Raw genomic sequence first — 26,709 nt, forward strand, 5'->3', positions numbered from 1 at the left:
GTAAACCCAATTTTACTCAAATGCTGATGCTTACTTATGTGCAGTACACAAAGTCTGAATTTTTGAAATGTATCATAATTGCTTTCGAATAATTAATACTTAATTATTACTATAATAGTTAACTTGGCTGCTATGTAAAACAAAGAAAAGATTTAGAACAAAAGATTATAGTAAAAGTTAATTACAAAAAGCATACTAGAAAAAATACTGTTATAAATAATGCTCAATATAACTGATTAAACATCTTGAAAGGTATAAATTACTTCATAAAAAAAAGTTATTAAACAACATCATTTATTCAATATTTACAATTGATTCATAAAATAAAGACAAAGAATCATTAATATTCTGGAATAATGGTTACGGTAAATCAGACAAATTCATATAGTTTTTATTATTCTGACACATTAATAGCATGACATTAACAAATGCAAAAGTAAAACTGAATGAACAGTTAACAATAAACATTCTCTAGTTTATTAAACAGTTGCCTCTCATTATAGTAAACACCACCATAGTGAATTCACTTAATATAACAAATTACCAAAAAAAAAAAGTCAATCCCTCAAGTCCACAGCATCAGTGCTATGCTAAAAGAAATTTGCTATACTAAACTAATTCTTTTGGTGCTACAAGTTTGATATACTGAGAACTGCATTATGGTATTAATATTAAAATTTCATTTCACCGATAATAAACAGCTGTAAAAAAAAAAAAAAAAAAAAAAATCCTATCAATCAATAATTGTATTATTTATGCAACAGAAAAATGACAAAAAGCTTTGCCATTACAAGTAAAAAATATTTCTATTTTTTAAATTAATATATGTGATTGTCAGTGCAAAAAAATATTTATAAAAAAGATACTTTTTATATACACTATTCATTACTAGATTTGCACTACAGTTTTACCAGATCTGCAAATTTAGCAATGAATAAGAAGCTATGGTTGAATGAAAAAGGAGAAACCAGATCGTTTGAATACAAAAGATTACAACAAATTTAACCTCAGAACACAGTAAAAAAAATAATCAATCAAATAATGCCAAGATATATATACAGTTGGAAAAAGAAAATCCAGTGTTTCTCCACTTTCTAGGCAAAAAAACAACAACAATATTTTAGAAAGTACAATTCAAAATATTTTGGCAAGTCAATATAAAACTTTTAGTGGTCTTATAAACTGAAAAAAAGTGAGGAATAAATTATAGAAGAGATTTAAGAAAATAAAACTGAGATGCAATTAAATGAAAACAAACAGTGCAATTATGTATGTATGTATAGTGAATGAACAATTCTTTTAAAAATTACCTTTGCTTGGTAATACATACTGCAACAATAATTATATTTAAAGAAGCAATCTAAACGACACTTTTGAAAATAACATACTATAATTAAAAAGTAATGTACAAAATAAAACTGGAAATTGCGAAAGCATAACTTTTATCACAAATCTTCAGAAACAAAATTTGGGTGGACAACTAGAATAGGATCATCTTCTTCAACTTCTTCTCCCTTCAAGCCTTTCTTTGATAAAGGAATAATAACTTGATCCTAAAATGAATGAAATTTAATATGTAGTGTATAATTCAGTAAGGATGGATGGGAATGTATATTTTCAACTGACATTTGAACGCTACACTTCATATAAAAAAGATGCGACATGGGCAATTATGAATGCCAATAAATTCAGGAGCATGCATGTGTATGCATATGTAACAAAGTTCATATTCATTAGCTGCGCATTTCTGTTTATTCACAATACATCCAGTTGTTCATCATATGACTGCAGTCATTGCTTCTCAAATTTTCATATGTGTAACATTAATGGTATATCAGGAATTCATCTGCCAGTTAGCAGACAATCATTTTGGTTATTTTTAAATAATCATATGAAAATCATTTTGAATTACTGTAAAGCACATAAATAAACTTTATGTACTGTATAGTTTAGTAGTACATACGCTGAGCTTTGCATTAGCTTCCCTCCAATTTACATATTTGGCATGATAATGAAATACCACGTGATATCAACATCATGTGCAGCTACTATAAATAAGCACACCTATTCCTCTGTATGTAATCAGTAAATGTTCGCCAGTAATAGGGAAACGTGGTAACATAAGATAATTTGACCATAGGCAGATAGTTGGGGGGGGATCAGGAGGGCAGGTACCAGTATTTCAGAAACAGTCAGACTTGTTGGTTGCTCTGATACTACTTTATCAAGGGTGTACCAGGATTGGATTAACCATGAACAGACATCCAGCAGATGGGCTCACAATGGTCAGCCACACGTGGTTGATCCTAGAGGTAAACATCGGGTGTGACTGGTATCTCAGCAATGAAGTGCAAAGTCACACCGTTCACCTACCAGTACAACAGTGAGGCAGTTTGATCCATTTCCACAGGAACCACACGCTGTATCTTGTTTCGCCTGGGGGTTCCAGAGCCGGAGACCAACAAGGATATACCCATGATGATGGCCAGGCATTGCAAACAACACTTCACATGGGCTGAGGAATGTTGGCAATGGACCTTTGACAGATGGAAGAAGGTCGCCTGGAGTGATGAGTCCCATTTCCTGCTGTACCATGCTAATGGCCGGGTTTGCATTTGGCATAAATAGCATAAAGCCATATCCCCTGGTTGCACAGTTGGGGGGTTCAACAGGCCAACGAAGGTGGTGTTATGGTCTGGGGAACTTTTTCCTGGCATGTCCTAGGTCCACTGGTTATTAGCCCACAAATACTAAATGGTGAATGCCAGAGAGACCCATTAGCTAACCATCTCCATCCATATCTGCAGGAGGTCTACCCCGACCACAGTGCCATCTTTCAACAGGACAATGCACCGCCTTGGCTCCCCCCATGTGCATGTGTGGGATATGTTTGAACAGGGTGTGAGAACTGCTGATCCTCCTCTACAGAATGAGCATGAACTGACAAAGTTGTGCAGCAGACATGGATGGAGTTACACATGGAGGATGTTCGACACCTTGTGGAATCTGTTCCTAGGCATCTGCAAGCTGTGATTGCACAGAGATGTGAACCAACACATTATTAGGTTGTGTTCCTAATACAAAGCTAACTCAGTGTAGTTTATATATACTTCTTTAATACTTAATTTATTTGACTAATAACTACTTGAATATACCAATCACAATGGAAAAGCTAAAATATATAAATATAAAACACAGCATAGTATATAATACTACACTGTGTTGAACAAATTTTTGGAATTCATAACGGAGGTCACAGTTTTTTTGACGTATATAAATTGATTTTACTTACAGGAAAAAAGATCTGAGAAATACTGCAAAGGATTAATCTTAAATATTTTACTACCCACACTCTAATGTATTATAGGTTTTGCAAAGTCTCATAAATAAATAAATCCTCTAATACTTTTCATTTCCAAAGTACAAAATTAGTAATACAAAATTAGTAAGCTATATGAAGGTAACAGACTAGGTTATAACTGATGGTTCTAATTCATACAAAAAATTAGTATTGTGCAAGACAATGCACGTGTCTCAGGAACGTGATTTATTTGTAATGACTCATGATGTAATTGTCATGAAAGTTCATTTCTTTGATGTTTAATGATCTAATTAAAGCTTTCCAAATTTCTGGCAAGGTTAGACCGTGATTCTTGTTTAGGTTTTCAGTTGTGCGGGTGACTGTAGCTGCTTCCTTGAAGGTTCTTGAATAGTAGCTATCTTCTATATAGGGCATAAGGCTCTTATCCCACTCAATGTGATGGTTGGTAGATGCAAAGTAGCAAGAAAGGCCTGAAATGTCTTGTTTCTGACATACCCTATGTGTTCTTTCTTTCTCGTTTCGAAGCTTCTAGAGGTCTGATCTATGTAACTAATACCACATGAGCAAGGTATATTATATACTCCAGAGTACTTGTAGAATGGATGAGGGTCTTTTGGTGATCTTAAAAATTTCCGAATAGTGTTGACTGGCTTGAATGCTACTCTGATATTATGTGGTTTTAGAAGGTTAGCCAATTTTTTTGGAAATGCTGCTTACATATGGAATAGTAATAGTACTGATGTATTGGAAGTCATCACATTGTCTGTGTGGTATATCAGTAAAGAGAATCTTCTTGTAGAGTCTTTTTGGATAACCATTTAAAGATAGCTCTCTGGATATCATAGTTAATTCCGTTTGTAGGTCATCTTGGTCTGTTGTGTACTGTATAGCTCTTTTCTTGAGCATATGGATAATGCTAAGTTTCTGAGATATATGATGAGACGAGTTGAAATGGAGGTAACGTCCAGTATTTGTAAGTTTTCTATACACAGATAGGTTGATACTATTATTGGTTTGTTTCTTCATTAGGATGTCTAGGAATGGCAGTTTTCCATCTTTTTCAATTTCTAACATGAATTTGATGGTATGGTGGAAACTATTGATTTGGTTGAGGTAATCAATTAGTTCTTCTTCTTCGAAATGAGAAAGAATGATATCTTTCTCATTTCCCAAATGAGAAAGATATCATCAACATATCTGTACCAAATTTTCGGTTTTGGAATGATCTGGGATAAGATTTTATCCTCTAGATCTTCCATGAATAAGCCAGCACAAGGAGGAGAGAGGGGGCTACCCATGGCTAATCCGGTGAGTTGTTTGTAGACAGTTTTTTGCCAAATAAAATAGTTAGAAGTTAAACAGTGATTGAACGAAGTAGTGATGTTTCTTGGGAACAAGTTGTCTAAGATGTTGATGACTTCAACCACTGGAATGTTTGTAAACAGAGATGTAATGTCCAGGCTTGCTAGTATATCATCTTCATAGATAGGGATGTTTTTTAATTTATCTATAAAATGTTGTGAGTTTTTAATATAAGTATCCGAGACGTGAATGTGTTGTTGTAACATCTTTGCAAGGTACTTGGACAGTTGTAAGTAGGAGAATAGATTCCATCAACTATTGGACGTAATGGTATGAATTTTAGGAACGCCATACAATCTTGGAGTTAGCAGGTGCATTGATTTTAGCTTTCTTATTACTTCTATAGGCCAGTTAGTCATTCCACATAATAGTTCATTGGTGTCATTATGGTTTTTTAGGGTAGGATCCGTACTGAGAACTTCATAGACAGACGTGTCAGATAATAGATTTTTAATTTTTTCTTCGTAATCTTTAGTATTTAATATAACTGTATTATTGCCTTTGTCGACTTTAAGTATGATTATGTCTTTGTTATTCTTTAATTTGAGAAGCATTCTTCTTTCCATTTGGTTAGAGTTAGTGTTAGGAGATCTTGACGGAGCTGAAAGGATTATGCTGCTTTTTAAACGTAATTCATTAGCTATTGGAAGTGGTAGCAATGAGAAGGCTTTTTCTAAGTTGCAGATGAACTCTATTTTAGGAATGGCAGTGGGTTTTAAGGCAAAATTGAATCCTTTTTTGAGAATTGAGATCTCAGGTTTTGTTAAAAAGTGTTTAGATAGGTTAATTATCACTTGGTTATCTAGTAGCGACGGTTTGTAGTTGATACGATTATCATACAGCATGTTGAATTTATCAATTTGTCTCTTTTTGCTGTGGTTAAAGGTTTTGGTAAAACTGTTGCTAATATTATCTAATAGTTGCCATGTCTCTGCGTCAAGGCTATTACAGATATCTGTGAATAAGTTATAGCACTGCGAGTCTATTTTGCTAAGCAAGAATCTCGTATGGCAAATTCTTTTTCTGAGAAGTGCAAACGAAGTTTGTTGGTAAATCATGTTAGCTTTTTTAGTTTTATAATATTGTTTTAGACAAAGAAATTTAAATTTTCGGATCATGCTATTGTCTCTACATCTTTTTAAAAAAGTCAGATGGTTTAAATACCTAGCTTTTTGCATTTTAAACCTTCGAGATTGCGTACCTTTCGTTTGGTGATCTCTTTGATCCTGTTCATTGTGTGGTATTTTTTCTTGACTATTATGTATATAAACTATTACACTTTTTTTATAATGTTAGTCAAGAGGCTTTTAATTTATCGTCCTACATGTTTCGCCAATTTTTCTATCGGCATCTTTAGGGAATACAAAATTAGTAAGCTATATGAAGGTAACAGACTAGGTTATAACTGATGGTTCTAATTCATACAAAAATTAGTATTGTGCGAGACAATGTGCGTCTCGGGAACGTGATTTATTTGTTATATCTCATGATGTAATTGTCACGAAAGTTCATTTCTTTGATGTTTAATGATCTAATTAAAGTTTTCTAAATTTCTAGTAAGGTTAGACCTTGATTCTTGTTTAGGTTTTCAGTTGTGCGGGCAACTGTAGCTGCTTCCTTGAAGGTTCTTGAATGGTAGTTATCTTCTATATAGGGCATAAGGCTCTTATCCCACTCAATGTGATGGTTGGTACAGGCAAAGTGGCAAGAAAGGCCTGAAATGTCTTGTCTGTTGTTTCTGACATACCCTATTCGCTGTGTATGTTTTGTATTGAATATAAATACAATAAATATTATAATAATATATGTCTGTATTACGATTTTTTTCGATGGGGGGGGGAGTAAAATATTTTAATTTTCCCAAGGGGGTCTTTAAATCCATAAGTTCGGGAAACACTGTTCTAAGGCACTTTTTACTGTATCAATTCACTTATATCTTGGTCTTCCTCTGGATCTTTTTCCTACCTCTCCCATTCTGTTTAAGTGGCCATACCACCTGAGATTAGCTCTGCTAACACATTCCTGGTGCTGACAATGTCAAGTTCTTTCCTAACATCCTCATTTTTAATGTGATACTGCCATGCCATCTGTTCATGCCCCTAATCTTTCTCAGGACTCTCATATCTGTGGTCACTAGTTTTGGTCAAGTGTTTTACTTCTGACCCAGCTCTAATGATTTAATTAAAGCTTTCCAAATTTCTAGTAAGGTTAGACCTTGATTCTTGTTTAGGTTTTCAGTTCTGCAAGCAACTGTAGCTGCTTCCTTAAAGGTTCTTGAATGGTAGTTATCTCCTATATAGGGCATAAGGCTCTTATCCCTTATTGAGCAGGCTTCCAAAAAAAGAAATTGTATACAAGAAAAATAAATAGTCCCTTCTCCTCTCTTGAAATTCACTTATTTATTCATAAATAAAAAGAAATATTATTATTTGTCCCAATTAATCACAGTAAGCATAGTATAGACACCTGCTATACTTTGAAAATGTTGAAATGTATAACAGTTTAATTACTGGCTAGATAAATGCCAAGCAACATAATCCCAAATTACAAATAAGGCATACCAAACTGTAGCTTATAACATTGCTGATATATCTTACTTTTGTCAACAAATGCTCACTTAAAATATTAGCATTCTTTTGTAGAAACCCTTATATTGTATGCAAAAAATATGTATATCAAATTTAGCAAAAATTAGTTAATTTTTATTTATTATTATCTAAAATAGTAATTTAACTTACATGGTGAATAAGTCGTTCAATAATTTTCTCCACTAACAGTTTTTTCTGGATTAACTCAGCTTCACTTTCTATCTCACTTTCAATTTCTTTCAGGTACCAATTTATTAATTCACTCATTCTCATGCCTTCTTCTCCTGCTTCTATGAAGAAAATTTTGGTAACATAGTATTAAGTATATAATAAGAAAACTATATCCATATGTATTAAAGATACCAAGAAATTACATTCTTGGTTTTAATCCTTTATCCAAGTGTAAGCAAACAAAGTTTGCACTTTAAGTCACTTCATGACTGAAAAAAAAATTTTTTTTTAAATTTCACAACTGGGCTACTTATATATGGAGGCTGATGACTTCACATCAATTGCCTTAGTATCCCATAATGCAACACACACACACACACACACACACACACACACACACACACACACACACACACACACACACACACACACACACATCCTTACAGAAAATATTATGTATGCATTATGGGAAGGGCCACTACCCAGAAGTGATATCAAGGTTGAAGTAATGCAGAAGCCATATTTCCATATACAAGTAGTCAAAAAGCATCACACCTTATTACTAAAATATTCTGAATTAGAGAAAGATGTTGAAAGCTTTTTCACTTGGTTGCCAAAAAATTATATTCTTAGTTTAATCCTTTATCCAAGTGTAAGCAAAAAAAAGGTTTGTGCATTAAGTCACTTCACGACTGAAGAATATAATTTCTTGTTCCTCAGCCGAGTAAATCTGTTTTATCACACACACACACACACACGCATGATAAAACAGCTTGACTGAAGAGAAACTTGACTGAAAAAAAATATTTAAAATAGATTAAATGACTGGAAGCTGAGAGATAAAAATAGAAATATTATTTTTTTATTTAAATAACACGCAGAACTAGTTTTGTCTTTGTAGAAAACTTCGTCAGGTGCATTACATGAAAAGAAACATCCAAAAAAAAAAAAAAACCACATAGCTATAACTTAAATTGCCAACCTATTACTGACATTTGAAGGCATTCTGGATATCACAGTATTGTTAGGCAAGTGCACATGGTCATAATCTCGTAAATGCCAAAGTTGGATTGCAGCACAGTGACATTCAGAAAGATTATAGCTGAGGTTAGTGTTCAAATGTAATGGGTTAAGAACAATTTCCATATTCCACAGTCTTCTTTCGAGTTCATCATAGCATCTAAAGATGTTCTCTGATTTGTTCCAGATGATGACTGGGTGAGTGATAGAAAGAAAATATCATCTATATATCTCCTCCATAACCTAGGCTTTAATGGGAATGAAGCGAGCTTTTTCTTCAAATGTTGCCAAGTATAAATTTGCCAGTATGGGGGATAAAGAATTACCCATGGCTAAGCCAAAGTTCTGTTTGTGGATAGTAACTTTGAAAAGAAAATAACTAGAATTAACACAATGGGTCAGTAGAGACAACTTTTTTTTTGATAACTTATCCTTTAAAAGAGTTAGAACTTCAGAAAAATGGTTATTCTAAATAAACAGTTAGAAAGCTCCTATTTAATCCATCTACCTGCCATACTGAAGATAGAGATGGTGGAAAAAGCTATATATTCTCCACCATACCAGCTCCGTTTCTCCTAAGTTAGCTAAAGTTCTCAAGAAATTTAAAATCTAGACTTCTTTCATTCCTCTGCCCAAGCCACGTTCCTTACCCAGTACACCTAAACAAAAACATAACAGCTTAAAATATCCTAGTGTTTACTGTCTTTGATGCAACTGGAAGAGCATATTGAGAAACATCACATATGCCAGAACTAGGGCTAGCGCACTATCTAATCACTTCCTTAATTCTACTGACCCTAATGATAAAAATTTTATCACTCACACAGTCATCTGGAACAAATCAGGGAACATCTTTAGATGCTATGATGAACTCAAGAGAACAACTGTGGAATCTAAGGAAATTGTCTTCAATTCATTACACTGGAACACTAACCTCAGCTATAAGCTTTCTGATTGTCACTGTGCTGCAATCCAACTTTGGCATTCACAAGATCATGACCACATGCACGTGCCCAACAATACTGTGGTATCTGGTTTTTCATGTTATGCACCCGATGAAGTCTTCTAAGAAGATGAAATTAGTTGTGTGCATTATTTAAATACAAAATAATATTTCTATTTTTATCTATCAGCTTCCAGTTCATTTAATCTATTTCACACACACACACCAATTAGTTCTATTTTAACATCATTTATGGCAAGCGTTTTCAAGAAAATGTACAGAATACTATGACAGTCCAATATAATTAAGATTTCATTATTTCTAGTTTCCCTATTAACAACTTACTTCTTTGTCAAGTTTTTAATACACACAGTTCTATTTAGAAATTGATTTGCCTCCTATTCCTCACACTACTTGAACAGTGTTAATTTTTCATCCGTTTTTGTTTAGGTCCATATACTATTTGATTATATGCATTAATTCTAGCATTAATGCAGTTAATGTTAGAATTCTTTTCTGATATCTTCATTATTTAATATGGTTCTGTAATGTTATTTTTACAAACAACTGACCATTGAAACATTGATGACCTATAGTATACAAGGGTAAGCTAGAAGAATTTGTGGCTATTCTTTAATATTTCTAGATTATCAAAGAGGATGAGTAGTTAATGTGATGTCAAGAGCATTTTTTTGTTGTTGTGTGCAAGATATATAACCAATTCTGTATGACATCTGAAGTAATGTGCTCATATTTTGGCCACCAGGAGTTGTTAACATAATCAAACACCATCAATCACTGAATTAAGTTCACTATGGAGATTGAATCAAGCAGAATGAACTTTACTTTTCTTTCCTGGCTCAGTTTATCCTATTGATTTCAGTTTTTCTGTATACAGAAAGTTCACTTTTACTGGCAGAGATATTCATAAGTCCTTGAAAGAAATTAGGTATAATTAGGATTTAGTATACATACATAAAAAAAAAATGTTACTTCTCTAAAAAAAAAAAAAAAAAAAAAATCTGAAGGGCACTGGTCAGTTTTAGTCCCTCCCACAAGTATGGAGAATTTTGTATTTGCAAACCTATGGCATCTACAGACATTACACAAAGTAAATACATCTACAATTACAAGCAATAAATCAAGGTTGGCTGATCATGCCCCTTCAATAGATCTGGAATGTGATGACCTTGCTACAATGTTATGCTTAAGGATGCAAATATCTTTGTGAAAATGTTCTATGTAAAGATATGAGCATCTTTATAAAGAATCATGAGACACTATCATATCAGCCTAATCCCAACAGAAATGCTTTTACAATGTTCCAGGTGTAGAAAATAGTTATCAAAAAGAATTTTAGCCAACTTATATTGTTATTTTTTTAATACAATAGCTTCTCATGTGCAGCTTTAAGTGACACAGTATCATAACTATGGATCTTTAAACTTATTCTTTGTAAATGGAATTTGAAATGATAATATACTCTTATCAGCATCGTCTCATAAAATTCTTAATATCCAAACTCAGGGGGGGGGTTGGGGAAGTACAGGACATTCTGATAATACTATATGAAAGTTTACACCATTTCTGTCGACAAATTTTCTTTCAAATCAGTCTGTTGCCTGTCAAGACTCCAACATTATCAGATCTTATATTTCTATCTTCTAAGGCACTTTCTACTGTATCAATTCACCTATAGCTTTGGTCTTCTTCTGGGTCTTTTTCTGCCAACCTAGCAAAGAACACTTGTTTTGCTAATCTTTCTTCTCCCATTCTGTTTAAGTGACCATACCACCTAAGATTAGCTCTTCTAAAACATTCCTGAATTATAACAATGTCAAGTTCTTTCCTAATATCCTAATTTTTAATATAATACTACCATCCGTTAACTCCTCTAATATTTCTCATATCTAGCCTCTAGTCTTTGATCAAGTGTTTTATTTCTAACCCAGCTCTCAGATCAATAAGTTACAATTGGTTTGAACATTGTATTGTTAGTATACTGACTAATTTCTCTCTTATTCCACATAAATTTATTCAGTTGACTTCCTAACATACCAGCTTTGCTAACTGTTGTCTATTTCCATATTTGATTTAAAATATTATTATTAAGAGACATCCAGGGACTCATCAAGAGAGGCCACATACTACGTGCACCAGGTATCATACTTATTCTTGAATTCATTCCCACTGCTTGCACACACAACATTCAATGGCAATCCTCCAATCATACATCACTCTGAGAGAAAAAGTTAGATCTCACTCCCTTCTTAGTGGCATTCATTCTTAGCTTTCAAGAATGCCCTCTTGTCCTTTTCCCACCCTTCATAAAATAAAATATTCCATCAACTGAAATCCTGTATGACCCTTTCAGAAGTTTGTAAGTCTCAATCATATCATCCCTCTTTCTCCTGTTTTTGCAGTCTACAAATTCTCAATCTGTCCTCATAATCAGTATTCCACAATCCTGATATAATTTTTAACACTCTCCTTTGCAACTTTTCTACTGTATCAGAATTACAATGGAAACCAGGAGACCAGACCCAAGAGTGAGGTCTTATCAAGGTCTTGTAAAGGCAAAATGACATCCTTATCTTTACATGTCAAAGTTCACTTCAGCACTGCAATTATCTTTTGAGTTGTGTTTGCAATTTTTGCTACATACTTCAGCTATAACTTCGACTCCCTATCTACTAGCATTCGAAGATCCATAGCCTGATCAGTTTCTTCTAGCATAATCCCAAGAACAGAATATGACATTGGATATCCAATGTTGTATTAAATATCCAATATGCAAGCACTGCACATCAGCTGCATTCCTGATTACCCTACCTTTCTTTGCATAATCATCAACAAATAGCTGTATGTAGCCTGTCAAATCCTTCTCAATGTCATTAATGTACAGATTGAATAACAGTGAACCAAGGACTGATCCTTGTGGTACACCATAGTTACCTTAAATATTGCAGACTCACATCTCCTATATACCACTTTTTGATATCTGTCTGTCAGCCATCCTCTTATCCATGCTAATATTTTATAATCCAACAATATGTGAAATATTACCTATTAATGTTATTAGTAACTAATATTATTTCTTTTCCTTTTGGTTGAAGAAATTGGATGTCCATGGATGTACTGATAGAAAATGCACAGGATAGAGACTGAGCATGTATGCTAGGGAGTAACAGCAAATCAGAGTTGTTTAATCATTCTGCCTACTATATGAATAGCATCTAGGATTTTTAGTAGTGTTTGGGGAAAATATGAGAGTACTGCCTGCATTTCAAATCATATTTAGAAAAAAATACACATACTGTTTGTAAGTTGAAATAATATCTCACATCAGAAAATCCAGTACTGTGATTAATATATGGGATCGAACCAATATGATACTCCAAGAATGCACATTCAACTATATCACAGCACTTGTTGGAAACAACACACTCATGGAATGTTTCAAGTATTATTTTCTTTCCAGACAAAGAAAATATCATATTTGGCTATTAACAACTGATTAAAGCAATAAAAGGCAAAATCCTATGAGGTACCAACAGATCTTCAATGTAAACAAAATGATCAATACAGTGAAAGGTTGACTGTGCCTTCTCTTTTCAAATGCAAATATTTAATACATTCAAGTTTAAATATAAATCAACATTTAATAAACATTTATAAACTATAGAAAGAGAAAGAATTTATACACATACTTAATGTTAATCAGTGGTAATGTTAATTGGAAAATCTGCTAATAACATGTGACTTAAAAAAGGCTTAGCAGGCACTGGCTATAAAGCAGCAGTGTATGAATTCAAGTGTGTGATAAAGAAAGGTTGGGATCTGAGTGAATTAAAATGGTGATAGGACAGCAACATGCAACAGCATCTTGGATAGTTCAAAAATCATGATAAACAGAATTTTGGAATCACAACAGTATGTTTTTTTAATGAGTTTATTAAGTGGAGGTGACAGCATGGATATCGTATTTACTCAAATACAAATCCCACCCCTGATTTTATTTTACAAAGAAAGAAGGGGGTGCTTAAGGGTCAAAGCTGTATAACTGAGAGGAGACCTCCACATAGCCTTTAAAGGCATGCGGAGAACCGACCAGGGCTTCTGACCTAATGTCCAATCCTCACCTTCTCGTGGTGCACCCTGTTGGGTATCTACTTGGATACTGAACAAACGAGGATGGGCTGAGAATTTGGGATTTAGCCAACCAAATTGTATTCTCATTCGTTAAACCAAAATAAAAAATGATAGTACGACATGACAAAATTTCATGCCAGCTGGGGCGTCGCCCGGTTAAACAACCCCCCCCCCCCCCCGTTGTATTCACCAGGGGACCAGGGTGAACGGCGAAAAGTCAGCTACTGAACAAATCTGAAAACAAACCCCAACTCAACATCACCAGAGTTAAAGATCGGTACTATCAACATAAGAAGCCTGAATGGCAAAGAAATGGAGCTAGCTGAGGAATTAGATAAGTACCAGATCGACATAATAGGGGTGACTGAAACAAAAAAGACAAAAACTAGTGAGATCTTTCTGAGCAATAAATACAAAATGTTATATTCAGACAATGACAATCAAGTAAAAGAAGGAGCAGCCATAGTATTCAACACAAAATACGAGGCTAATCTTCTTGAATGGCAATCAGTCTCAAGTAGAGTAATGTGGGCAAATATGAGAATGGGGAACTGGACAATGAGACTTATTTGTGCCTATGGTCCCACAGAAGGTTCTACTACTAAGGTAGAATTTGAGGAATTTTTTGAGGCTTTAGAAAAAGCAACTGACACAATGAAAAAGGAAAAGTTGGTCCTTGTTGGGGATCTAAATAGCAGAGTAGGAAATGATTGTGAGACATACAAAAATATTTTGGGAAAATTTAGAGAAAACAGCAAAGCTAATAATAATGGCAAATATCTGTTGGATTTCTGCTCAGGATATGGACTGGTTATTACTAACACCATGTTCCAACATAAAAATGTGCACAAATTCACATGGAGAGAAGAGGCAAGGAATAAGAAAAGTCTCATTGACTATGTTATTGTTGATAGTGATGTTTTCTCTCTGGTGCAGGACACCAGAGTGTACAGAGGATTTGAAATTGGAAGTGATCACTGTTTAGTCTTGAGCAGGATAAATTGAATTAATATTGAAAAGAATAACATGTAAGAAAGTTTTAAAGCGAATAAAAGTTGAGCAGCTCTCAGATGTGAACTGTAGACTAAAATACACAAAGATTATTGAAGAAAAAATGAGAGTTTGAGAACAGGAATGAAACCTTAGAGATTCAGTGGCAAACTCTGAAGAAAACATTGATTGATTCTGCCAGAGAGGCATGTGGTGAGGTTGTCTGCAAGGATAAAAAAATTAGAACTCCCTGGTGGACACAGGAAGTTAAAGAGGCAGTGAAGGAAAAGAAGAAAGCATATCAAAAGTTCCTGTCAAATAAGTCAGCTTGTGCTCTTAGAGACAAATGCAAGAATGCTAAACACTGTGTAAAACTAGATAAACAAAAGTCATGGGAGGACTTTGGCAAGAATATAGAAAACAAATATCAAGAAGGTGGCAAAATATTCTGGAGGTTGTTGAAGAAGCTTAGGAATGGAGGAAAGAGAGCTGTAAAAGGAGTTAGAGATGATAAAGGTGACATGAAAACGGGAGAAAAAGATATCCTTGAAGGATGGAGTAATTACTTTGAAAAACTGCTAAATGAAACAAGCAGTGATGACAGCACAGTGGTAAAAAACACTGACCAGGCATGCAGTCAGGAATACATATCCATTCCTGAAGTAGAAAAAGCATCAAAGGCTTGAAATGTGGAAAGGCAGCAGGAGTAGATGATATTCGACCAGAAATGCTGAAGTATGGTGGTATAAGAGTCTTATAGTGGCTGCACTGTCCAAGCACATTCATCCCTCTGTCCAAGCTTTCTGAACTATGGTTCAGAAAGCTTGGACAGAGGGATGAATTCCCGATGATTGGAGTAGAGCTCTCATAGTACCCATATATAAAAAGAGAAATAAAACTGAATGTGAGAATTACAGAGGTATTTTCCTACTGAGTGTTCCTGGCAAGATCTATGCAAGTATATTTGAGAAACAGTTGAGAAGAATTGTGGAAGAAAAGCTTGGTGAAGAACAATCTGGATTCAGGCCAAATAGCGGCTGTCAGGATCAGATCTTAACTTTACTATAAATAGTCGAGAAAGCATGGGAATATAACAGAGATCTGTATTTAAGTTTTGTCGATTTGGAAAAGACATATGACAAGGTGCCAAGAGAGAAGCTATTCAATATGCTACAGTTATATGGTGTCAATGGGGCATTATATCAAGCAATACTTAGTCTTTATTTGAGTTGTAAGTCAGCAGTTAGAATTGAAGGAAGTACAGGAAGATGGTTTAATGTTAAATCTGGTGTGAGACAAGGATGTACATTATCCCCTCTGTTATTCATTATCTGTATGGATCACATTATGAAGGAAAGTGGTATTAAACATGATATCAAAATTGGAGATGTTAATGTCAGCTCTTTGCTTCATGCAGATGATGTTATACTTCTAAATAAATCCGCTACAAGTCTGCAAGATTCCCTGACTAAATTGAATAGCTGTTGTAATAGATATGGTATGAAGGTCAGCAATAAAAAGACAAAGACAATGAAAATAGGCAGAATCATTGAAAATGTCAACTGTGTTGTGAATGGAGAACCTGTGGAACAAGTGAAACATTTCAGCTACTTACGTATGATTTTTACAGATGGTAAATTAAATACAGAATCAGCAGAGCTGGTATGGTAGGAAGTCAATTGAATAAATATGGAATAAGAGAGAAATTAGTCGGAACACTAAATTAGCTGTATACAAGACAGTGTTCAAACCAGTTTTAACTTATGAATCTGAGAGCTGGGTCAGAAGTAAAACATTTGACCTAAGACTAGAAACCGCAGATATGAGAGTCCTGAGAACGATTATAGGTGTGAACAGATGGCATCAATGGCAATACCATATTAAAAACGAGGATATTAGGAAAGAACTTGACATTGTCAACATTCAGGAATGCGTTAGCAGAGCTAATCTCAGGTGGTATGGTCACTTAAACAGAATGGGCGAAGAAAGGTTAGCAAAACAAATGTTCTCTGCCAGGTTGGTAGCAAAAGGACCCAGAGGAAGATATAGGTGGATTGATACGGTACAAAGTGCCTTAGATGATAGAAATATAAGATCTGATAAGGTTGGAGTCTTGACAAGTAACAGACTGATTTGGAGGAAAATTGTAGATAGGAAGTTAGTAATGATGTAATTTTTTTCATGTAGCACTATCATATCCTGTACACCCCCTTGAGGGTACATGACAGGAATTTGATGATGATGATGATGAGAAATTAAAAAGTTTTGCATATACCTCGCACACAAAAAAAGTTTAAACATGTTCACATTGGGGAGATAGTAACTCGATCCCACTGTAAACAACAAGGCTGCCCCAACAACCACTATACTGCAGACGCAAGAAAAACAAATAATTTTTATTGAATTACTGAATAAGGTACAGACATTTACAGTCTGTGTAATACATTTCTCAACAAATAATGCAATTAGAGACAACTGGGATAAAAACGGCACTAACTAATGAATCACGTCCCCTCCCACAGAAACTGCTTTAGAGACTCAAGCAAAACCATATGTTGCACCAGCAAAGACAGCATCTAACTAAAAACTATTTTCCAATTTTTTAATTACATGAAATAAGTGTTTGATTGTATTTGAAATTTTCGATGTCATTAAGACAGATCACAAAGGCTAACTTCAAATAAACTTCTACTGCCGAACTGAACTAACATGCTGTATAGTGTGTGTGTGTGTGTGTGTGTGTGAGTCAGCCCACCAGCTTGACACAGAAGCAGCAATAAAATTCAACCAAAGGGTTGAAACTTTGTGCGAGTTGAACCCACCCATGTGGGTGGGTTCAACTAGCACAAAGTGGAAGCGGCACACAAACTATAATGAGAAGTTCTGTCAGAATGATAAACGGACAAAACACCACCCCATCATGAATGTGTTAAAACTAAGAAATATATAGTGAATGTTGTTATAGCAGTTTCAGATATTATGGAATTCGGTTACAGAGAATTAGCATTTCAACTCAACAATTGTCAGCTTGCCTTTGTTGTTGGGTCACGTGCTCTTTTGTTAATACCACACCAATCATATGCATAGCTGCTCTATCTCTACTAGCCTACTTGTCTGAATTACTGTCTGTTTCGCGCTTTGCTTTCACTTCTCATTAGTCATTCATGAAGGAGTATTCATTACATATCTCAAGTCTTGTAAATTGCTGGTAATTTTTGCTTGAAATAATGGGAAAGATGATGCTATTTGGGTAGATGACTTTGATAATGCACACAAGGAAACCGCTCTCGAGGCTGGAAGTAGCGATATTGGTAAGTTATACCCATTTTCAGTTTTTTTCTGAAAACTTTAATTTCCAAAAATCCCCACATATATCTCACATCACGATTTTTTACCTTTAATTTTGGGAAAAAAGTGCAAGTTATATTTGAGTAAATACGGTACTACTTTAACACAGTGGATCAATTATAGCTGACCATACCACTAACGTCCTGAATGAAAGTGTCATCATGTCACACAGACAACATTCAGATGTCCACAACTTCCCAATAGTGCCATAACCAATCACATATATGACGTGACTTGACACAGTCAAAAGAGATAGATTTCTATATTCTTTGGACATGGACTATAGCAGACAATGCATAAACATCCTTGACAATTATGTGGAAAAGTCATGTTAATCAAAGTTACTTTATGTGTCATACATTTATCCATGCCAGAAGAAACAGGAATAGTTAATGAAAAATTCGAGATTCCTTCGAAAAATTCGAAATAGATGATCATGGCTCAGGAAGATAGGAAAATCAAGCATTGTTGTGAAATGTAGCTAAAATAAAGACAATATATAATATTTTAAAATTTAATAATTTAAAATGCACAAAAATTAACCTTTTTGTGCATTTTATACTGATATGGTATTAGCTTTTTTTTTTGTTTCTATACAATTTTTTAGAAATATGAAGAAAGAAAAGGATAGAATTCAGAAATATTCTAGATATTTATTCTAGAGTAAACATTACCTTCTTGCCTGCTCTCTTCTTTCTGTAGTTGAAAGATAAGCAAATTAGAAAGAGATTTATAGTCCTCATATGATAGCCTCAATTTCTGTATTTGTTTTTCTTTTGTAGCTGATAAACCAGTTTTATCTGCTTCGACTTCAGCAGGGTTCTCAACTCCATTAATACCATTGACAACTAGATAATGTGAAAGATATTAATTTCATAAATATTTCAATCTGAAAAAAGAACCTTTTTTTATATATATACACAATATTTAATAATTTGATTAATTAGCTTATACAGTGGGTGATCGGTTAACGAACAGATCGGACAACGAACACCTCACAGAACAAACACAAGAAGCAACGCTGCGTGTAAGATTTGTAGAACTGTATTTTACTGCCATCTATGAACGGTTTCTGGAACGAGACTTTGACAGTTGTATACATAACCTTTTTGTGAATTAGTTGATTTCTGTGAATTTATTATTATTATCATCACCCCAAGACCTCATGGAGTCAAAGGTGCTTTTCTGAACTTTTTATTTAAAAAAAAAAAAAAAAACTGATAATATTATGAGGCCTAAAAAAGAGAGGAGTGTCAAGAACTGTGCTCACCATAGAAACCAAGCAAGAGATAATAGCCAAGGTAGAGAGTGGGCAGAAGATGTTTGATGTTGCTAGGCAGTATGGCTAGAACAGGTCTACAGTAGGCACAATCTTAGCTAAGAAAGATATAATCAAGAAGACTCAAGCAACTAAAAGAGTAATGAAAATCACATCTGAGAAACAAAGATGTGCCATCCATGAAAAAATGGAGAGATTGCTTTTAGTTTGGATAAATGAAAAGGGAAATGAAAAGAGATGTAACTAGTATGACTATCATTCAAAACGCAGCTAGAGAAATTTTGGAAGAACTGAAGAAACAAACTCCACATTCGTCACATGAGGAGATAGAATTCAAGGCGGCTACCACTGGAAGGTTTGCAAAATTTAGAAGGAGATCTGGCATTAAACATGTGGTAATGCACGGCGAGTCTGCTAGTGCAGATTAAGAAGCTGAGAAGTTCTGTCTCAAATAAATTTTTAATTGTGATGAAACTGGTTTATTTTTGAAGCGCATGCAGAACCGTACCTACATCACGAAAGATGAGAAAAATATTCCTGGGCATAAACCAATGAAAGACCGATTGACGTTACTTTTGGGAGCTAACGCTAGTGGTGATATGAAGTTTAAACCACTTCTTGTATGTCACTCTGAGAACCCTAGAGCATTCAACAAAAATTCCATAATTCAAGAAAGACTGCTAGTGATGTGGAGATCGAATGAAAGGGCATTGGTCATGCAGGTTCTTTTCAAAGAATGGCTGTTTAAAGTTTGTGTCCCAAGCATCGAGGATTACCTTCAGACCAATGAACTGCCATTCAATGCACTGTTGCTATTGGACAATGCACCAGGACACTCAAAAGACTTTGAAGATAATTTGCTGGAAGACTTTCCCTGGCTGACAGTTCAGTTTCTGCCTCCAAATACAATACCACTTCGTTGATTCAGACAATCGATCAGGAGATTATTTCAGGTTTCAAGAAATTGCACACTCACGTGTTGTTTCGTCGGCGTTTTGAAGCATGCCAGTTCTCCCCAACGATGACATTAAAAATGTTTTGGAAAGAAAAATTTGATATTCTTGAAGCGATCTGGCTCATTCAAAAGGCGTGGTCAGAAGTCACTCAATGACAGTTGAATTCTGCTTGGCGAAAGCTGTGTCCATCCTGCATTCAGGGAGATGGAGATGATGTCCCTGAAATTATGACAACCTCACTTGCTTCTTTGCTCCGATTTGCAATGCTTTCTTCAGTTTTAGTTTGCTGCCTTTGAAAAGAGTTTCTTATTATGAAGTTTGTCCTTTACTTCTTCCTTCCACTATCTGGTTCCCTTGTTGCTGTAACCATCACTTTAAGTGAAAATAAGAATACAGCATGTAATGTAAATATAAAAGGATAAATATTTAAATGTAAATGTGAAACATAGGATATGTACTGAAATGTAAATTTAAAAGGATAACCAAGTAAATACAAATTTCAGTTAATTTCTCACCTGTTACTTCTCCATTAATTTCATCTACTTCCATTTCTTCTTCCTCTCGTTCTTCATCATATAAATGTATATCAGGTTGTTCCACACGAATAATGGATTTATTCAAGAGCCTGTAAGCCTCTCTCACATGCTTTGGTTGAATCTATTATGATATAAACATACACAATATCTTTACATATGCACACATACATCTACAATTCATATGCTGCATTCAAGTATATGATGGACCCAATTTGATGGATTTTAAGTACTATATATGTTAAAGATACCAAGAAATTTTATACTTGGTTTTAATCCTTTTCCCAAGTAAGCAAAACAAAGTTTTGAACATGAAATATATTCACCTCTAAGCTACTTGTATATAGAGGCTAATCACCTGCCTTAGTATGTATCCCATAATGCAAAGCACACACACACCCCTTTCAGGCATGTATAATGCAATGCATAATGGGAGGGGCCACTACCCATACCGGTTTCGACCTTTATTGAGGTCTCTTCAGTGGGAGCCAGACCCGAGAAAGATACCAAGGCTGAAATAATGCAGAAGTCATATATATCTCATATACAAGTAGACAAAAGGTGCTTGACCTTCATAATAAAAATCTCTGGATGAGAGAAAGATGTAAAAAGTTTTGTACTTTGGGTGTAATATACATTGAAGATACCAAGAAATTTTGTACTTGGTTTTAATCCTTTTCCCAAGTAAGCAAAACAAAGTTTTGCGCATGATATATATTCACATCTGAGCTACTTGTATATAGAGGCTAATGACTTCATATCACTACATATATGACTTCTGCATTACTTGATCCCACTGGAGACACCACAATAAAAGTCGAAACCGGTCTGGGTAGTGGTCCTTCCCATTATACATTGCATTATACATGCCTGAAAGTGGGTGTGTTTTGCATTATGGGATACATACTAAGGCAAGTAATATGAAGTCACTAGCCTCTGTATACAACTAGCTCAGAGGTGAATATATTTCACATGCAAAACTTTGTTTTGCTTATAATAAATTTACTTTAATCCTTTATCCAAGTGTAAGCAGACAAAGTTTGCGCCTGAAATATCTTCAGGACTAAGGCAACTCGTGGTAAAGGTAGACTAAGCTCTTCTCATCACTTGTCTTAGTATCTCCCATAATGCAAAGCACATTTCCTTGCAGACATGTATAATGCTATGCATTAAGGGAAGGACCACTACCCAGACCGGTTTTGACCTTTCTTGAGGTCTCATTAGTGGGAGCCAGACCCAGAGGTGGTGATACTAAGGATGAATAATAATGAATAACGTTTATGGCGAGTTGGGTGAAGCAAAAATGCTTTTCATATTCCCCTTTGTCTGTAAAGGAAGAACTTGGAATGGAGTGTTTATGAGCTATAAGCTCACCCAGTGAAATTAGCTGATTTCAGCTGGATGTATCATATCAGTAGATTCAGTATCATATTAAAAATGAGGATATTAGGAAAGAACTTGACATTGTCAGCATCCAGGAATGCGTTAGCAGAGCTAATCTCAGGTGGTATGGTCACTTAAACAGAATGGGCGAGGAAAGATTAGCAAAACAAGTGTTCTCTGCCAGGTTGGCAGGAAAACGACCCAGCGGAAGACCAAGATATAGGTGGATTGATACGGTACAAAGTGCTTTAGACGATAGAAATATAAGAGCTGATAATATTGGAGTGTTGACAAGTAACAGACTGATTTGGAGGAAAATTGTAGATAGGAAATTAATAATGATGTAATTTTTTTCATGTAGTACTATCATATCCTGTACACCCCTTGAGGGTACATGGCAGGAATTTGATGATGATGATGATAATTCATTAATTGTTTCCAATTTGTATTGGTATCTTATATTTTTAAAAATAACGATGTGTAGCATATCCGAGCTGCCTGATGGGCTGAAGTGGGTGGGCTTGGTAGGTCCAGCCACAACAGCAGAGTCGAGCATTACATAGTTGAATAGTGTGTAGCCTTTGGTATTAATTGAAGAGCTGTACCAAGCTGTGTGTTTTGAATTGAGGTCTCCTGCTATTATTATGGAGTCATTTGATCCAAGTATAGAGCCCAGATCTGTTGTCAGCAGAGGAATGTTCAGAGGATTATAAGCAGCATAGATCTTGAGACTGCCAGTGTTGCTGGTATGCACCTCCAGGTTTATGGTTTGGGTACTGTATTATGATTTAGGTAACTCTTGATATATATGGCTGTGCCTCCACCTCTTGCACCAAGTCTATCATTTCTGTACATAGTGTAGCCATGGATTCTAGGGTTATTAGCTGGTCTTAGGTGTGTTTCATCAATCAAGATGATATCAATACTGAGACGAGTCGCAAATTCTTGAAGTTCCAGGACCTTGTTTATCAATCAATTTGCATTCTACACTACTATCATGAGTGACTTTGGTTTGAATTTTTTACTTATGACAGATGGCTGTTATAATGGTTTGAGTGCCTTGCAGGAATCTCTTTCTGGAAGATGGTGAAGGGCTTGTTTTGCTGAGATACTAAGACAAGTGATAAGAGGAACTTAGTCCACCTTTACCATGAGTTGCCTCAGTCCTGAAGATACTTCAGGAGCAAACTTTGTTTGCTTACACTTGGATAAAGGATTAAACTAAATTTATTATAGTCTACCCAAGTGGGAAAAAAACTTCCAACATTTGTTTTGCTTACTTGGGAAAAGAATTAAAACCAGTATAAAATTTCTTGGTATCTTTGACGTATATTACACCCAAGGTAAAAAACTTTTTACATATATATACATAACAGGTATCCCTCGATTAACGCGGTTAATTAATCCCTCAATGTTACCGCGTATATCAAAATCGAGTTAATCAAATCTAATAATCAATGGTAAAAATTACAATTCGTCCATGATTGATTACTGTATTAATAATTCATTTTATGTGGTACTCTTTTAGGAAAGATAAAAAATGAATGCAAAGTAAATGTTTAATAAATGCTTGTACCTAATTTAATAATACCTTGTACCTTATTTACTGCAATTTTTTTTTATCAAAAGTCGTTTGAGCAGTTTTAGTTTTTTTTCTTATCGGCATAAATTCTATGATAACAAGCAAAATGACTCTCCATACTTCATCAAACAAGCAATAAAACAAAGAAAAAAAACACTGCAAATATAATACATGATGGTACAAATTAAGTGGATATTGAATCCAACATTATTTCAAAGCCGAAACTACTAGAATTTTGTGCCTAATATATAGAAACTAAAAGTTTCAGTGGATGCAAGCATAAATAACCTTATGGGCAACTCGTAGTAAAGGTGGAGTAAGCTCCAGATCACTTTCCTTAGTATTTTCCATAAATGTAAAGCACATCTCCTAGAGGAGATGTACGATAAATAAGTCTTTGGCTCTCTATTGTAATACATGATGGTTTATTTATTTTCAGTTACAATCTAAAAATTATTGAACAAAGAATAAAAAAAACAACAACAACAAAAAAAAAAAAAACTAAACCACACTATATCAGAGGTTGCGGTATCTCTCAGATACAGTTTACTGTCAAATATCACAAACCTTTACATAACTTGTGTTAAACCAAATTGACAGCAAAAAACAGTGCGGAATATCACTCGTAACATATGAATGTACAGCTACTCATGACCTCCAAGCTATACAATGAATTGTGTAAGAATATTTATATTAAACATTTTGCTTATATCTGTCAGATCAGCTGCAAGCTCCTCAGGGTTAAAGGTGCGTTAATCAAAACTCTTGCCGCGTATATCAAGGGATTGTCGCAATTAATTTCGCCCCGATAATCAAATCCGCATTAAGCAAAGCCGCGCTAAGTAAGGGATACCTGTATATATTAGAAAAGAATCTAAAGTTGATTTCATATCTTTCATTGGTATTAATAAGCATATTTATTACAAATAAACAGTATTAAGAACTGATTTATCAAAGGAAGATTTATTCAAGTTGCACCACACACACACACCTTATCTTGATTTTGACTCTACTCCTTGATTTTCAGGAGTAGAGTCCAAAAGAAAGCCATGACTAGTGGTGTGTCGCATGGGTTTGTTCTAGGACCGCTACTGTTTAATTTGTACATTAACGATATAGGAAAGGATCTGAGAGGAACTGTTCAGTTATTTGCTAATGATGCAAATTAATACAGATGATGTCAAGATCTTGCAAGATGATCTGGATAGATTGGCAGACTTGGCAAAGGTTATGCAATTTGGGTGAAAAGATTACCAGCTGTATACCTCATTGATGGAACTGTACCCCAGGAAATTGATGAAGCAAGAGACTTGGGAGTGTTAGTGGGTAGGAATTAAAGTTTGGGTGGGGAGGGGGCCTTACACAGCAAAAGTGGCTAAAGCAGTTCATCAGATAACTTGGTTACTAAAGAATACTCGCGACAGAGACAAGTAGGTTATTGCTCTTTTTTTATCAAGCCTTGATAAGACCTCATCTGGACTGCTGTGTGCAGTCTGTGCACCAAGGTTTCTTGGTGATGAGGAGGAGGAGGTGTAGAGGATCCACAGGTGAGTGACAAAGATGGTAACAGGCTTATAGAATGAACCTTACAAGACCAGGTTGAAGACATGGGTTACACAAACTGGTTGAAATTGCCCATTATGATAGTTTTCTTTGTATCCATGAGATTTATCTGTTTATGTAAGTCACAGTTCTTTTCAGATGTTCCTGGTTTGCAGCATTACCCGACTGTATTTTGTCTTGTTAATTTTTATCTCATACCAAACAGCCTTAAGCCCACTAGTGGCAGTACTATTTCATTACCATCAGAAATTTCTATTCTGGTTGGATTTAAATCTTCTTAACCATTAGTAACACTCCCACATACTTCCTATCTTGTCTGTCCTCTCTGAATACAATGGATCCTTTCACATTCTATTCTTATACTAACATTTCTCCTGTCAGCCAAGTCTCACTAATGCTGATAATTTTTTGTTCAGCTACATTACCAATGCTAAGATGTTCCTCATCTTTAATCCTGATGTGGCATTAGTGGATGCAAGTCAATCAGTGTTCATCATACATGAACACTATTCAGCCTAGTGACTGACTTGCATGCATAGGTGGGGGTTGATTTCTCAACCAATTTCCTCTCCCCATTTCCACAGCATACCCCTTTATTTCTTGACAAACCAAGCACTCATTTCTGAGATAATTGTTAACAAGCCACCATTCTCATGCTTAATTTCTACACTTAATTTAATGCATGCATCCACACTCAACTACTCAGACATATCTAGCTTCAATGACAACTCACAACTCTCTTTCACAGAACAACAATTTCTCCAAGCACCTGTCACCAAACCCATTGCACCACAATCTATCTTATAAGTAGAAATCTTTTTGACTATCAGTCACCCCACATTTCAACGTATTATGCACCATTGCTCTCGAACAATCTGCTCACTGACTCATTCAACTGCAGATCTTCTCTTCAGTTCACTCCTGTCATATAATGGCAATATATTAATAATCTTTATTCTTTTACTCTTTTTTGCCTCACTCAACAACTGATATCTTTTCATATCTTATGATATTTTTTCTCATACTGTACTTTTCTTCTTCCAACCAACACCATCATATCATACACTCTTTCTGCTTGCTTACGTATTACTTCATGAATCTTCATACCAAGGAAATGTGTTTCTATTGCTCACTGGTCCAATACATCCCTAACCACAGAATCACAATATGTTATTATATCTATTTTTGTTTGTTTTCTCAGACCCTCCTTTACTACTTCTTTGCACATTTCATTCCCTCTGGAATCTTTTCTGCTATTTGTTAAGTGCTTTTCAAACTTTTGCAATTTCTGTGTGATGCTGTGAAGCACTCATTGAAGCCTTGAAATTTCGAAATATCATGGAACACTCTAGTTTAGTTTCCCTTTCCTCATATCTTTCTCACACCCTCTCTCTCTCACCATTTTGCATTCTAACACCTCCATTCTTGCTTAATTCCATCCAGTATAACTCATACCAAAGTAATAGATTTGGTATGAAGGTCAGCAGTAACAAGACAAACACAATGAAAATAGGCAG

At 34.9% G+C, this 26,709-nt stretch overlaps 1 protein-coding gene across 1 annotated transcript in view; it reads right to left on the reverse strand.

The window, feature by feature from the left end:
- Positions 1 to 281: 281 nt before the first annotated feature.
- Mcm6 (minichromosome maintenance 6) overlaps positions 282 to 26,709 on the reverse strand; it is a 168,193-nt gene continuing 141,765 nt past the window's right edge. Inside the window, exons 15-18 of the mRNA XM_090405865.1 lie at positions 20,647 to 20,788; positions 18,571 to 18,744; positions 7,423 to 7,562; positions 282 to 1,553 (exon numbers count right to left, since the gene is read on the reverse strand). Of these exons, the coding sequence (XP_090261991.1) occupies positions 1,446 to 1,553; positions 7,423 to 7,562; positions 18,571 to 18,744; positions 20,647 to 20,788 (564 nt within the window). The 3' untranslated portion in view covers positions 282 to 1,445. The remainder of the gene's footprint in view (positions 1,554 to 7,422; positions 7,563 to 18,570; positions 18,745 to 20,646; positions 20,789 to 26,709) is intronic.

This window comes from Typopeltis vanoorti, chromosome 15 (genome assembly GCF_054136105.1).
Source record: "Typopeltis vanoorti isolate ZY-2024b chromosome 15, IOZ_Tvanoo_1.0, whole genome shotgun sequence".
NCBI lineage: Eukaryota > Metazoa > Arthropoda > Arachnida > Uropygi > Thelyphonidae > Typopeltis > Typopeltis vanoorti.